The sequence below is a fragment of the Mesoplodon densirostris genome, chromosome 5, assembly GCF_025265405.1.
Source record: "Mesoplodon densirostris isolate mMesDen1 chromosome 5, mMesDen1 primary haplotype, whole genome shotgun sequence".
Classification (NCBI taxonomy): domain Eukaryota; kingdom Metazoa; phylum Chordata; class Mammalia; order Artiodactyla; family Ziphiidae; genus Mesoplodon; species Mesoplodon densirostris.
This window is the reverse complement of record NC_082665.1, coordinates 2,025,505-2,038,533: the sequence shown is the minus strand read 5'-3', so window position 1 is coordinate 2,038,533 and position 13,029 is coordinate 2,025,505. Positions and strand designations below refer to the sequence as shown.

The following is a 13,029-nucleotide window of genomic DNA, read 5'->3' as shown; positions in this document are numbered from 1 at the left end:
GGTTTTCCTCCCAGGGAGCGTTCTGGAGGGACATGAATTCCAGGGGCTTTTCCGGTGCCGCCCGCTCAGTGCTTCAGGACACGTGTGCACAGACGCCGGGTCTTCGGGGCGGAGGTGGGGCAGGAGACTGACCGGCAGAGCCAGCACGTGGCCCCTGCACCTGGGGTGAACATGGCCTAGCACAGGTCATCCTGGAAGAGAGTGGCCTCAGAAGCCTGTCTGGTCCAGTGAAGGTGGGGAGCCCACCTACTTGGGGGCACATGTATCCCCGAGGAGTTGCTGACCTTTTGAAAGGGCTGCCAGGGTCAGGGCAGTGCCCACCACGTGCTCCCTGGGGTCAGCGTGGCCCTTCCAGGGGGTGCCCGTGTGTCTCCACAAGGCCAGGTGGCCCAGTGTCCATGCAGCCCCCAATACGGGCGCAGACGGTGTCCTCTGCCCAGCCTGCCTGGGTCAATTCTCAAGCTGCCACCCGACATCCCCGCTGGTGGCACGTCCTGGGGGAGCTGTTGTCACACGTGCTCTTGGAAGGAAAGAGGGGAGGGGGCGTGAGCACAGAGGCGGCTCCTTGTCACTCTGGAGGCAGAGACTCATCTTCTCAGGAACCAGGACGGTGAAAACAGGGTTGAAAACGCCTGCAGACGGGCGCCCCATCGGACTCTCAGGTCAGCAGGCCCGGATTCTTTAGCAAGCTGTGTCCCGCCTCGTCTGAAAGTGGCCTCAGGAGGGAACCTGCTGCGGCACCAGGCAGCTGCGTGCCCCGGAATCACCTGGGTGAACAGGTGGGCGGGCACTGCCGTGTGGGTCGTGCACACCTCGGGCCCACCCTCTCCTGACGACCCTTCTCACAGGTGGAGAGACGGGGCTCAGAGGTATGGTCGTTGGCCTCAGGCACGGAGCCCACAGGCCTGACCACAAAGGCCCTGGCAGCCTGAGGCACCTGCCAGTGGGAAACCGAAACTGAAGGCCCTGCGTGTGGCTACTTTCCCAAACTGGGGCGGGGAATCACTCTGACCTTTGCTCTGGGACAGTGAGGTGCCCGCACAAAGGGTCTGGACTCGCTGGAGAGCCCCCGCCCCCGAGGGGTGGGGCTGAGACGGAGGGAGAACAGGAGGACCAGCCGGGCAGCTGGGGAGGGGCAGCGGGGCTGTGGTCCCAGGCTCTCTGCTGACGTGTACGTGTAGCTGTACGTTTGGAAAATCCCATAGCACAATGTCAGCAAGAGGACGGGCTTACACGCCAAGGAAGGCCAGGGGGACAGGCCTTCGCTTGGGGTTTCACCGTCTCAGAAACTGGAAACGCCTATTTCCTGGTCATCGAGTAGCACCCGTGCTGAAAAGCGGGCACAGAGAGAGTGGCGTGCCCAGCTCGCCCGAGCCCCTGGGCCCGCGCTTCCTCCACGGGTCTCCTTCCCTCCTGGCAAACTGACCCGTGAGCTCCAGCTCCGGCCTCGCAGCCTGGGCGCCTGTTGGGACAAACCAGAAACACTCAGGACAGGCCGTGAGGGGGCCTCTCTGAAGACCCCAGGGGCCCCGCACTCAGCAGCGCCCGACTCCACGCTCCTCCGGCTTCCTGCTCGGGTGAGGGCTCCTTAGGCCGCCCTCATTTCCAGGACGAGACTTTGTAAGAGGTCAGGGTGGGAAACGCTTCAAGATGCTCAAGGGCCTTCAGCGGCCTGGCTGGGTCGGCAGTGGGGCCGTGGGCAGTATTTCTGGGTAGATGGCATTGGCAACCAAGTGGAAGCTCCAGGCGGCATGCAGAAACCCCTCCCATCAGGCAGAGCTCCCACTGTGTTCAGGCTCTGCAATCCAGCCGCGCTCCCTTTCCCCACCCTCCCAGGAGTCCAGGAGGAGCCCGACTTAGTTAATAAGACCTTTGGGGATGCCCGCTGACCTCCACCACCAGGCCGACCTGGGGAGACTGTGCTGGCCCCCCCCGAGGGGTTCCCCTGAGGGCCCAGCCCTCAGGCCCTCTTGGGACACCTGGGTGGCCCCAGGGTCCACATTCTAGGCTCTTCTGCTGCCCACTGTGGGTTCTGCTTCTTCGTTTTACACGGTCACAACCCAGACTTTCTGGATCTGTCTTTGAGCTTGGCCAGAACTGGACAGACGGCCTTGAGGGGCTGAAGGCAACTCGGCTTCCACAGACACACCACGTCCACACTCGGAGTCCGCCGTCCCCCCCAGACCCAGAGGCCGGACTTCCCTTCTGGGGCGCAGATCTCGGAGGCGGAGGTCACACCCAGGAGCACTGGGGCTGCTATCCTCACGCACGTGAGCACGATTAAAGCGCGCTTCCCGTGAGGGCAGCACCACGCAGGGCTTGTAAACATCCTGGGAAAGGCCAGCCCTCACCCCAACAAAATAAGTGTGCACTGTCTGCAGCGCGGGCTTCTCCGATACCTGCGTAGCTTCTGTAGGGACATCTCCGCCTGCACAGCCAGCCCGTGGCCACAGCCAGGGCCATGGCCACAAACAGCACGGCAAGGACGCTGAGAACCAGCCGCCTCACCGCATCTTGGGTGTCGTCCACTGGGTCCTCTGTGATGCTGTCCTTGGTTCCCGTGAACATTTCTGCAGAAAAGGAAAGTAACCCAGGACTTACAGGGTCAGGAGGAAAAGGGCGTTTCTTCATCCTGAAGGAGAGAGCGCTAAGGGAAGTACTGATCCACCAAACTTTCCCAGAGGTATTTTGTGATTTTTAAGCTACAAAGCTGACAGAGAGAAGGGTTTCCTCTTTCAGGTGAGCCTTCATCTCTTCCTGGGATGTCACTCCTCCTCACCCTACCTGTGTGACCTGTAATCCCAGCCCTTCCTAAAGGTCCACGCCTGGGAATGGGCGTGGTGGGAAGCACAGTCTTCCTGGCTTTTTAAACTAAACTTAATTTAATTAATTCTTTCTAGCTTAATTGCTGGCTTTAAAACAATGATGATGAAATTCACATAACATAAACTTAACCATTTTAAAATGAACAATCCAGTGGCATTTAGTACATTCACAGGGTCATGCAGTCAAAACCATTATCTAATTCCAGAACTTTCCACCACCACAAAAGGAAACCCCCTACCCCTCAGTGGTCACTTCTCAATCTCTCTCCCAGCCCCTGGCAAACTCTAATCTAGTTTCTGTCTGTTTGGATTTACCTATACGGGACACTTCGTACAAATGGAATCACACACTGTGTGGCCTTTGTGTCTGGCTTCTCTCCCTGAGCATCATGTGCGTGGCTCATCCACGTTGCAGCGTGGTCACTGCCTCATTCCTTTTCGTGGCTGAGTAATGCTCCACTGTGTGGATGGACACATCCCTTCGTCCATCCGTGGACACTTGGGCTGCTCTCACCTTTTGGATATTGTGAATAAGCTGCTGTGAACATTCATGTACAGGTATTTGTTTGACTCTCGTTTCCAGCGCTCTGGGGTGCATACCTTGGGGTGGAATTGCTGGGTCACATGCTAATCTTTAAGGAACCAGCAGACTGTTCTTCACGGCGGCTGCACCATTTCCCATCCCGCTGGCAGTGCACGAGGGGGCCAATCCTCCTGTCCCAGTGTCCAACCATTGTGTCCCTTGAGAGTGGTTCTCATGGGCAGACAAGCAATAACTTCCCCGGGCAGCTGGTTACAAGTGTCACGTGTTTGCCGAAACCCGAAGGAGCCATGAGCCAGACAGTGGATAGGCCTCCCACACACCTGAGAACCATCTGGAAGCTTTTCAACATGTCCTGTTGCCTGGACAGCCCAGAGGTGCTGATTCAGAGGGTCTGGGCACAGGGCGGGTTGATGGGGGTTGACAGGCTTCCCAGTTGTCCCCCAGAGCAGCTGGGCCGAGACTACGGCCCCAGGAGACCCTCCCGTTCCCCTTCCCCTGCATCCGGCTGCCCTGCTGGGACGCAGAGGCCAGCGGAGGCCTTTGGTGCAGCCAGAAGACCGTGACCGCTGAGTCCCAGGGCTGCGCCTGCATTCCAGAAAGGCGAGTGCCTGGGCACAGGGGCTCCCGGCAGCTGGGCGGCTTCTCGGCGGCAGGCAGGCCCCCGACACCCCCATCCTCCAGCTCTCCTGCTCCTCCTTCCCTGGCGTCTCAACACTGGTGACAGGGACACACAGGCTGAGAGAGCCTGTGGCTTCTACGAAGGAGTCACCCGCATGCACCCTTCCACAGGGGACCTGGGACGGCAGCCAGGCCCAGCCGGACCCCCTGGTGGAGGAGGGGTTCTGGCTTCCCAGGGGGCACACGTCCAAGGAGCTGGGGTGGTGGCTGTGCAGGAGGGGCTTCAATCCTGATGCTGCCGCCGCCTCAGCCTGCAGCTTCTGAAGTGTCACATGACCTTTCGGAGCCTCAGTCCCTCATCTGTGAAATGGGTCAGCAAAACTGACCCCCCCACACACACACACACCCACCCAGGTGCGTGAGGATTATGCGCCCCAAGCACCTGGCAGGCCCCTGCCCTCCGTCGCACGGTGATGCCTGTCACCTCCTCTCCCTGTCACCACCTCTGAAGCCGCTGCCGAGTCACTTCATAGGGGCTTTGTCTTCCACCTGAGAAGATCCCCCAAGTCACCCCTGGCCCCCAGCCTTGGGTTGGGGTCAGTGTGCAGACCTCGGAACCTCACCTGTCTGGCCGCTGGTCAGGTTCTGGTGAAGAAGCACATTCTCGATGCAGCAGCCCACGTCGATGGTGGGGCCGCGCCCGATCCGCAGGACACTGACCACGTCGTACAGGCCCCGCGCGTTTAGGGACACGGTGCTGTTCTGCAGGGTGTCGTCCAGCAGGCTGTTGTCCGTCTTATTGATCCAGTACACGTTGGGCCGCGGGTAGCCATTCATGGACGTGCACGTGAAGATGAACTCCTCGTCCTGGGATGGGCCGCTGACCACTGGCATGCTGTAGTTTGCTGCAGGGGAGGGAAACAGGCTGAGGGGTGCCAGGTTCCGAAGGTCAGAGAAGGGGGGGGCACACAGTGCCAAGGGCCAGGGTAGCGGGGAGGCAGCCGTCGTGCCCCGGACACCGGAGCAGGGCCGGGACCAAGGCTGTGGTCTGGGCAGCAGCACGGGCCCTGTTCTACCAGAGTCACACCCCCCAACCCACCAACAGGGGCGCTATGAGCCGGGCAGGCAGTGCCCAGCACCCACGCCCCACCCCAAGGGGGTTGGCCTCCTCTGAGTCTAGTGACACAGTCAGCTGGCAATTCACCCGTCTCTCCACTGAATGGTGCCCCAAGCAACTTGGTGGAGGGGCTTTAAGTTTCTTCCTAAACTCTGACCTCATTTAGTGCCTTATACCACTGCCTCCTAATTTCATGAAAACGTCTAGTTTGGGTTGAATTGGAGAGTTTCAAGGCAAGGACAGCAAGCTTAGGAGCTCTTGTGAGGAAGGAGGCACCTTGGCTACTGGAAAACTTTCTTAGGAGCCGAACGATATTTCCACCGCCTAAGCTGCACACATCGTTTAAATAGAAGCCCGCTAGAGGGATCTGGATCTCCTTTCAGGGAAGACACGGGTGAAGGGGCCACAGAAAACAGGTCTTACTGACACTTCTTCCGGGACGTAAGGCTGGGCTGGAATCGACTCGGCAGCTCCCCCATCTTACCTGCCACGTTGAGCGTGACCGTGACTTCCAAAATCTTTTCTAATTCTAAGGATTTCCGAAACACCAGGCAGCTGAACTTCTGTTCGTCCTGGGGAGTGACATTGTGCAGGTGTAGAGAGAAGTTGCCCTGCTTCATGCCGTCCAGGGACAGCCGGGCCCGGTCTTTGTAGTGGTTGTCACCGTGGCCGGCAGAGCTGTTTCCCGAGAGGTAGTAAGTCACCACGGAGTTGGTGTTCCGTTTGCCCGGCACACTGATTTGCCAGTAAACATAAAGGTCATTTAAATCGAAGCTGTTTCCTTTAGGGTAAATGCAGCTGAGCCAGACGTCACTGCCCACCATCGCTCTGACTTCTTCTTCTTCTTGAATCTCTGCAAGCATCCAGAAAGAACAGAATTCATCTTCCGCACTTGACTCGTAACTTTGAAGTCACCCTTTTGAGGGGCGGGGGAGCTTCTGGGTTGCAAGACTCAAACCCCAATTCTGACTCATTTCAGTAGGAAAGGAATGTATTAATACTAAGATGCACATAGGAAAGCAACAATAGTTTAAAAACTCGGACACTGGCCGTAAGCTGCTCTGATGTATCGCCAGGGTCGGTTTCCTGTCATCGCGCCGGGAGCCAGCCAGGACTCCTGTTTTTGCTACTTCTTGGGAGTTTACAATGAATTCAAAATAAAAAGGTGTTTTAAAAAAACTCAGACATTTGAAAAGAAAACATCAGCTTCTCAACCACATCATTATAGTAGTGTTTGCAACTCCATCCGAGAAGGCCCGGCGAGGTTCTGTTACAACCACTCAAATGCCAGCAGGGAAAGTGGCTGTGTGCCCTGACCCGTCGCCCTGTGGGCTGGAAGGCCAGGCAAGGCCTCAGTCTCCGCTGTGGTGCCATATCCCCATTCTGCGCTCTTCTGGAAGCTGGTGGCTTTGGGGAGCAAAGGGGTCACGAGAAACAGGAAGCCCAGCTCCCAGCTCCTCTGGAAAGCGGAGGTTCTGAAACGCTTGGGGGGAACTGCGCTCTGCCTGCCCCAAACACAGCACAAAAGGAGAACCACGGGGTCTGGCCGAGCCCTCCCCTCTGTGGCTCTCAATGCCAGCAATTGTCCTGGGCTTGGGGGCCCCGCTTTCTCACAAGGGCCCCTGGAAAAGCAAGCAGGGCTGTGGGGAGGACCCCCCTGACACCTGTACCCCGTGATCCTCACTGCTCAGCACTGAAGGGCTTGGAAGTCTCCAGAAAGAGCACCGTCTACACTTACCAGCTCGCAGGCCGCAGAGCAGCAGCAACAGCAGTCCAGGGCTGGGAAAAAGCAACCAGAAAAAAGGCAGGTGAGTCCCGCCTCTCCCCAGTGGGGGCAGGAGCCGATCGCACCCACCATCCCAGTGGGAATACACCCACAGCCAGCCCATCAGCCCAGGCTACCCGGGCAGCCAGGCATTCAAGGAGCAGAGACAGTACCAACCCCTCCCTGCCCGGCAGGCAAGCCCCAGGGGGCCGGCAGCCCCTGCAAGGGACCAGCTCCCAAGTTAATAAACCGCCCCTCAAAGCACTTATGAGAGTGTGACAAAGGGTGTGGAGAGGAATCACCAGCCCCCTGGTGGCCTGGCTTTGCACAGATGGAGTCTAAGAAATTGTATAAAATCGGAAAAAAACCCAGTTTCGGGGCATTTGAAGTTTGAGAGACAGAGAAGATGTAAGATGCGCCCCCCCCCTCCCCGCGCCAGGGTCGGGTGAGCCCCAGGACAACCTCCTGAAGGAACGTGATCAATCTGAATCCAGATCTGGTGGCTCCACCGGAGCTGGTGGACAGCTCAGCCCCGGGGGCCGGCAGATCCCTCTCATGACTCCCAGGCTCCTGGCACCTTCAGCCTGGGAGCCTCTGTACCCTGCACGCCTCAGCGGTGGCCCCTGCCTCACCTGTCACCACTCTGCACCTGCCCCAGCCCACTCCTCATTGGGTCAGATAGGAGAAAGCACAGACGGGGCCCTCTGCTCAGGGGTGTAGGTGGCTGGTGGCTGTGACATGGCAGTATTTTTATTTTCCCATTCTTGAGGGAATAGGCTTTATTTGCATTTCCAACTGGGGAGAACTGGGTGGTGGGACCCTGGGGTGGGTGGGCTTCTGGGCTGTGCGTGGGGGACACCTGGGAATGGGGTACCTCATCAGCTCATCAAGGGAAGCACAGGCTGCCGACGCTAAGACTGCCCAGAAGGGGGCATTTTGGCAAAAAGCTGTTGCCTTCCCCTCAGCTGGCGAGAGACCAGGAGTGACCAGCTGGCCGGCACCTTCCCCAGTTTGCCTTTGCTGATGCAGGAGGGGGAAAACCCAGGCGTGCGGGGGGCACGTCACCAGTTGGTGGGCACCAGACGGCATTCGAGGTAAATAAGAGCGACCTTGGCGCAGCAGAGTCACACCCTTCTGTCCTCTGGGCCACCGCCGGCCGGGGGCGGGGAGGGGAGGGGCGGGAAGTGAGAGCGGGTCGCTACGTCTTCTCTCCCAGCTTTCCTCTTTCCCTTCCTCGGCAGGGACCCCGCCCCGGGTACACCCGCGTACTGACCGCGTCCCGCGCCGCCGGGCGGACAACGCCGGCAGGTAACCGCGCCTCCCGCGGCCCCGCGCGGTGCCGCCCCGCTCCCGGAGCCCGAGGCCTCCGCTGTGCCACCAGGCTCGGTTCCCCGCCGTCCGCGCACACACTCACCTGCTCGGCCGCATGGTGGGGGCGGAGACCCCGGGCCACGGGGGAACTCGGACGGTGGGAGATCTCGGAGCCCTAGAGACCTCGGGCCGCGGAAGCCGTCGGGCGGCGGGAGAGCTCCGAGCACGAGCACGAGAGACCTCGGGCCGCGGAAGCCGTCGGGCCGCGGGAGAGCTCCGAGCACGAGCACGAGAGACCTCGGGCCACGGGAGCCCTCGGAGCGGCCGGCACTCGCTGCGCTCCCGTCCGCGCCTCGGAGGCTGTGGGCGCGGAGCTGGTCGCCGGCCCACCGCCCTCCCGATCCTGGCCCCGCCCCTGGTCCCACCCCCGGCCCGGTCCCTCCCACGGCCTTGGCCACGGGCCCGGCGCGAGGGAACGGAAGCTTGGGCAGTGACTCCCGAAAGCTCAGCCCTTCCCAGGAGAGGGCGTAAATCGGGCCTTGCGGGTTGCAGGTTGGGGCTCCAGGTCCTCCGGGCCTGGAGCCTGGGCGCAGTAGGTGCCCCGGCGATTCGGCGGCAGGGAAGGTCCGGTGGAGGAGGGCGGCCGAGGGCGCTGCGGGAGGGCTTGCCCAGCTGGAGGGGCCGTGGGAGCCTCAGTGCTGCCCCGGAGTCGCGCAGAACGTCCGCGCCCCCAAGCGCCCCGGCTCCGCCTGCGCTTGCCCCCTGCCCCTGTGGCCTGAGAGCCAGCGGGGCGCGGCGGGCTGAAAGTCAGGCTCCCGTCCTCCCTCCCGCTCTCGGGACGCAGTCAGGACCTCCAGCGCCAGGTGAAGTCAGAGCTCCACGGCTGTTCAGGGACGAATGAATGGGTGGCGGGAAGGAGGGAAGGCCGGCCGGCGGGCTCCACCTTCAAGTCCAGCCCAGCCCTAGTCTCCCCCCAGTCAGCCGTGCTGCCGCGTCCTTTGTCCGTCCTGGGCCACCTGCCGCAGCATATTTGCCTATTAAAGGTTCTGAAAAGCCCTCCGCGTGGAAACCAGTTGTCTTTGCTCCTCCAAGCGTGTGGGACTTGTCACTTTTTTTTTTTTTTCTGGTCTGGGAAAGGCGGCGCGGAGCCCTGGCGCTGGGGGCAAACGCCCTGTTTCCTTCCTTGCCCAGCCCTCCCAGTCCACACGGCCTCCTCTCTGCAGGCCCAGCTGCGTTAGGGCTCCCCGCCCTCCTCCCGCACCGGCCAGGTGGGTGCCGGCCAGGTGAGTGGGTGGAGCCATGAGGCAAGAGGCCGGCCCGTCCCCGGAAGGGCCTGGGCTCCCAGGCACCCAACTCAGGTCTGGAGGCTCCTGTCGGTGGAGGCGCGAGGGGTGTGTCCTGCGGCCCAGGCTGATGGGGATGCTGAGGCCAGCCTTTGGGGAGCAGGACAGGCAGGGTGTAAAGTGAGGGCAGAGCCCAGGGGGCTCCCCTGGCCCCAGCCACCTGCAAGCTGTCTTTCTTTCAACAAAGATTTAGTGCCCACCTACCACACGCGGCCTATGTAAGTGCTAAAGAGAAAAGCTTAAAATAAGAGAACCTCTGCCTGGTGGAAATTAACATTTCTGTGGCCGACAAGAGCAAACAAGACAAGGAAGCAAAAGAGCTGGGCTGGGAGATGGGGATGCTGCTGAGGAGGAGGATGGGGGCTGCGGGTGGCCAGGGAGGGAGGTGGGCCTGTGGTCCTAAAGCGCAGGGACTTCACCCCTCCCAGGTCAGGCTGCAGGTTGGGGGGGGGGATTTAGAGAGGCCAAGCAGGATCTATCCTCCCTTTGGCGGGGGGAAGAGAAGGGAGAGGGGTCCTGGCCAGGACTCCCGTTCAAGTGTCCAGTGAGGGCACAGACAGCCTGAACTTGGGTGGGGGGGTGTCAGGAAGGGGTTGAAAGATGGGGGCAGGGAGGAAAAGTAAGATCTGGCCGGGAGAACCGGGCGTGGGGATAAATCAGATCAGAGGTGGGGTCTCAGGGCGCTGCCCATCCCCAGAGCCAGAAAACCAGTGCCGCATCTAGAAGAGATGCAGCGGGGACACTTGGTGGTGGGGTGGTCACCGTATCAGGGCCGGCAGGGCCGGAGCGGGCATGATATCGGTGGCCTTAGATCCCCTCCCCCGGGGTTGGCAGCAGCTGGCAGAGGAGGACCGCGTGTGGGGAGGGCCAACCCAGCATCACGCGCAGGTGAGGAGGAAGGGACAAGGGACCGGCTGGGTCCGACACCTCCCGCCTTCCTGGGTCCAGTCCCGCTCCCACCTAGATCGCCCCCCCACCTTACCCGCAGAGCTGGGGAGTGGAAGGGGTGGACCCCACACGCAACCTCGGGTCCTGGGGGATGGAGAGGCCCCCTCGGTTAAAGCCACCCTCACAGTGTCGGCTCACGTGGAGCAGGGAAGGAAAGGTGCCCAGTCGGCGTCCCAGGCTGCAGCCCTACAGTGCGGCGGGGGGCACAGCCCCAGGGCAGCAGGGGAGGGAGCGCGGTGGGCTTCCGGGGGCGAACACCGCGGAGCGGCCGGCTGCTGTGGGGAAGGGGTCAGGCTTGGCTTCCTGGGCAGCCCTCCTCCCCGGACCCCGGAGGGCCAAGTGCTGCTGCCAGGCCCACCCAAGAGTGGGCACCCTGGGCCCAAGGAACACGCTGTTTATTGAGCAGGCAGGCAAGCGGTAGGGAGTGCAGCTGGGCTGGAAGGGGACGTCCGAGCAGGACCGGGGCGGGGCGGGGGGACACCCTGGGAGCGGGCAGATGACCAGCCCCAGGAACCTCCGACTGGTAACCCCTCTGTGCCTGTGTTTCCCCGTTTGCGAAGTGGTGATAGTTATAACGTCTTCCTCATAAAGCAGCTAAGTTGATACGTGGTTATTGTGAGTGAATATACACATAAAGCATTCACACCAATACTGGCACGTGGCTTATAAACAGAGGATTTCAAGACGAATGAACACACAGAACAGCCCTCAGGAGACTTCCTGAGGGTGAGGTTAGGTTTTCCCCTCTCGCCCTTCACCCGTGATTGTTTCTCAGGCAGCGGGGCGGGGGGTGTGTTGGGGGGGGCCGGAGAGAGAAGCCCACCTGGAAGGCTATCTAGGCCAACCTGGGAACCAAGCTGGAGTTGCTTCTGTGCTGAAGATTCAAGGCTCTGGGTGCAGACACAGAAGCAAGACCCCATTACCTCAAACTTGGGGCTTAAAACAACAGAAATGCACCCTCTCAAGTTCTGGAGGTGGGATGCCTGAACCAGCGCTTCTCTGGGGGGCTGGAGGTGAGGGTCCTTCCTGACTCTTCCGCCCCGGGTGCCCCAGGTGCCCGCTGTCTTGCAGCTGCATCTCTGCCCCACGGCAATGGCCTTCTCTATATGGGGTCAGGTCTCCTCTGCCACCCCTGGCGAGGGCCTTTGGGATCACACATAATCCAGCACAGTCTCCCCATTTCCATCTCATCACAGCGGCCAAGTCCTTTTTTGCCCTATATGGTGACATTCACAGGTTCTGGGATTTAGGACAGGAACATCTTTCTGGGGCCATTATTCAGATGACCACAGGGGGTCACAAGGGGCCTCTGTAAGTGGGATTAAATACTTAGAGGCAGAATCTCAAGGTGTTTGAGAGAGAGCAGAAGATATAAAGCTGCTTTGAGAGGCTCTGGGCCCCGCCTGGGAGCAGGCTGACATAGAGCTATAACACTGGCAGATCGGGCCCCTCGGCGCTGGCTGCCTTGGGTGGAAGCAGCTGTTCCCAGCCCTGTCCCGTCAACCGCTGGCACGAGTGCCCGTCTCTGTGGTCAGTTTGGTCCCAGAGCTTGGCCTCCCTGGAGGGTCTCATCTGTGCTCAGATGCTCCTGTCCCCACTGGCCCTCCGTGTTTTCTGGGGCTGCCATGACCTTGGTTTCATTACAGACCTTTAGCACTTGGACAGGAGACCTGTGACATCAGAGCCCAGTATTGTCCTCCTGCTAGCCTGGAGAGAAGGTCTTCATGAAGATGAAGATGTTTCTATCGGCCAGGGCTCTCCGTGTGTGTGTGTGTGTGTGTGTGTGTGTGTGTGTGTGTGTGTGAGAGAGAGAGAGAGAGAGAGAGAGAGAGAGAGGGAGAGAGAGAGACAGAGAGAGAGAGACAGGAAGAGAGACAGTTTATTCGAGGAATTGGCCATGTAGTTATGGAGGCCTGATAAACCCAAAACCTGCAGGGTGGGCTTCCCTGGTGGCGCAGTGGTTGGGAGTCCGCCTGCCGATGCAGGGGACACGGGTTCGTGCCCCGGTCCGGGAGGATCCCACGTGCCGCGGAGCGGCTGGGCCTGTGAGCCATGGCTGCTGAGCCTGCGCGTCTGGAGCCTGAGCTCCGCAATGGGAGAGGCCACAACAGTGAGAGAGGCCCACATACTGCAAAAAAAAAAAAAAAAAAAAAAAAAAAAAAAAAACCTGCAGGGTGAGCTGGCCAGCTGGAGGCCTGGGAAGCGTTGTGCTCGGAGAGAATTCCTTCTCGCTCAGGGAAGATTAGGCCTTTGATGGCTTGGAACTGTAGCAGTCCGATGCAGCCACTATAATGAAATTCCACACACTCGGCAGCTTATAAACAACAGAAACGTCCTGCTCGCGGTTCTGGAGGCTGCAAGTGGCAGATCAGGTACTGGCAGGGTGGGGTGAGGGCCCCTCTCACAGTCACACACACGTGGGCGGGGGTGAGGGAGCTCCCTGGGGCCTCTTTTGTAAGGGCACTAATCCCATTCTGGAGTCACCTCTCAAAGGCCCAACCTCCTAATACGGTCACCTTGGAGCTTAGGTTAGGTTAGGATCAACAGATGAGTTCAGA

The 13,029-nt window shown here is 60.3% G+C and overlaps 1 protein-coding gene across 1 annotated transcript; it reads right to left on the bottom strand.

Annotated features, from left to right (window-relative positions):
• Nucleotides 1–855: 855 nt before the first annotated feature.
• ICOSLG (inducible T cell costimulator ligand) lies at nt 856–6,877 on the bottom strand. The gene is made up of 5 exons (XM_060099742.1): nt 6,843–6,877; nt 5,589–5,957; nt 4,611–4,892; nt 2,400–2,570; nt 856–1,462 (listed from the first exon to the last, which is right to left on the bottom strand). The coding sequence occupies exons 2-5, from the start codon at nt 5,926–5,928 to the stop codon at nt 1,311–1,313; spliced, it is 945 nt and encodes a 314-aa protein (XP_059955725.1). The 5' UTR covers nt 5,929–5,957; nt 6,843–6,877; the 3' UTR covers nt 856–1,310.
• Nucleotides 6,878–13,029: the final 6,152 nt, after the last annotated feature.

Coding starts and splice junctions, on each gene's coding strand:
- ICOSLG (XM_060099742.1), bottom strand. CDS start 5,928: ATGGTGGGCAGTGACGTCTGGCTCAGCTGCATTTACCCTAAAGGAAAC. Junction 2,571..4,610: donor CCTGACCAGCGGCCAGACAG/GTGAGGTTCCGA, acceptor CCTTTTCTGCAG/AAATGTTCACGGGAACCAAG. Junction 1,463..2,399: donor TCCCTACAGAAGCTACGCAG/GTATCGGAGAAG, acceptor TTGTCCCAACAG/GCGCCCAGGCTGCGAGGCCG.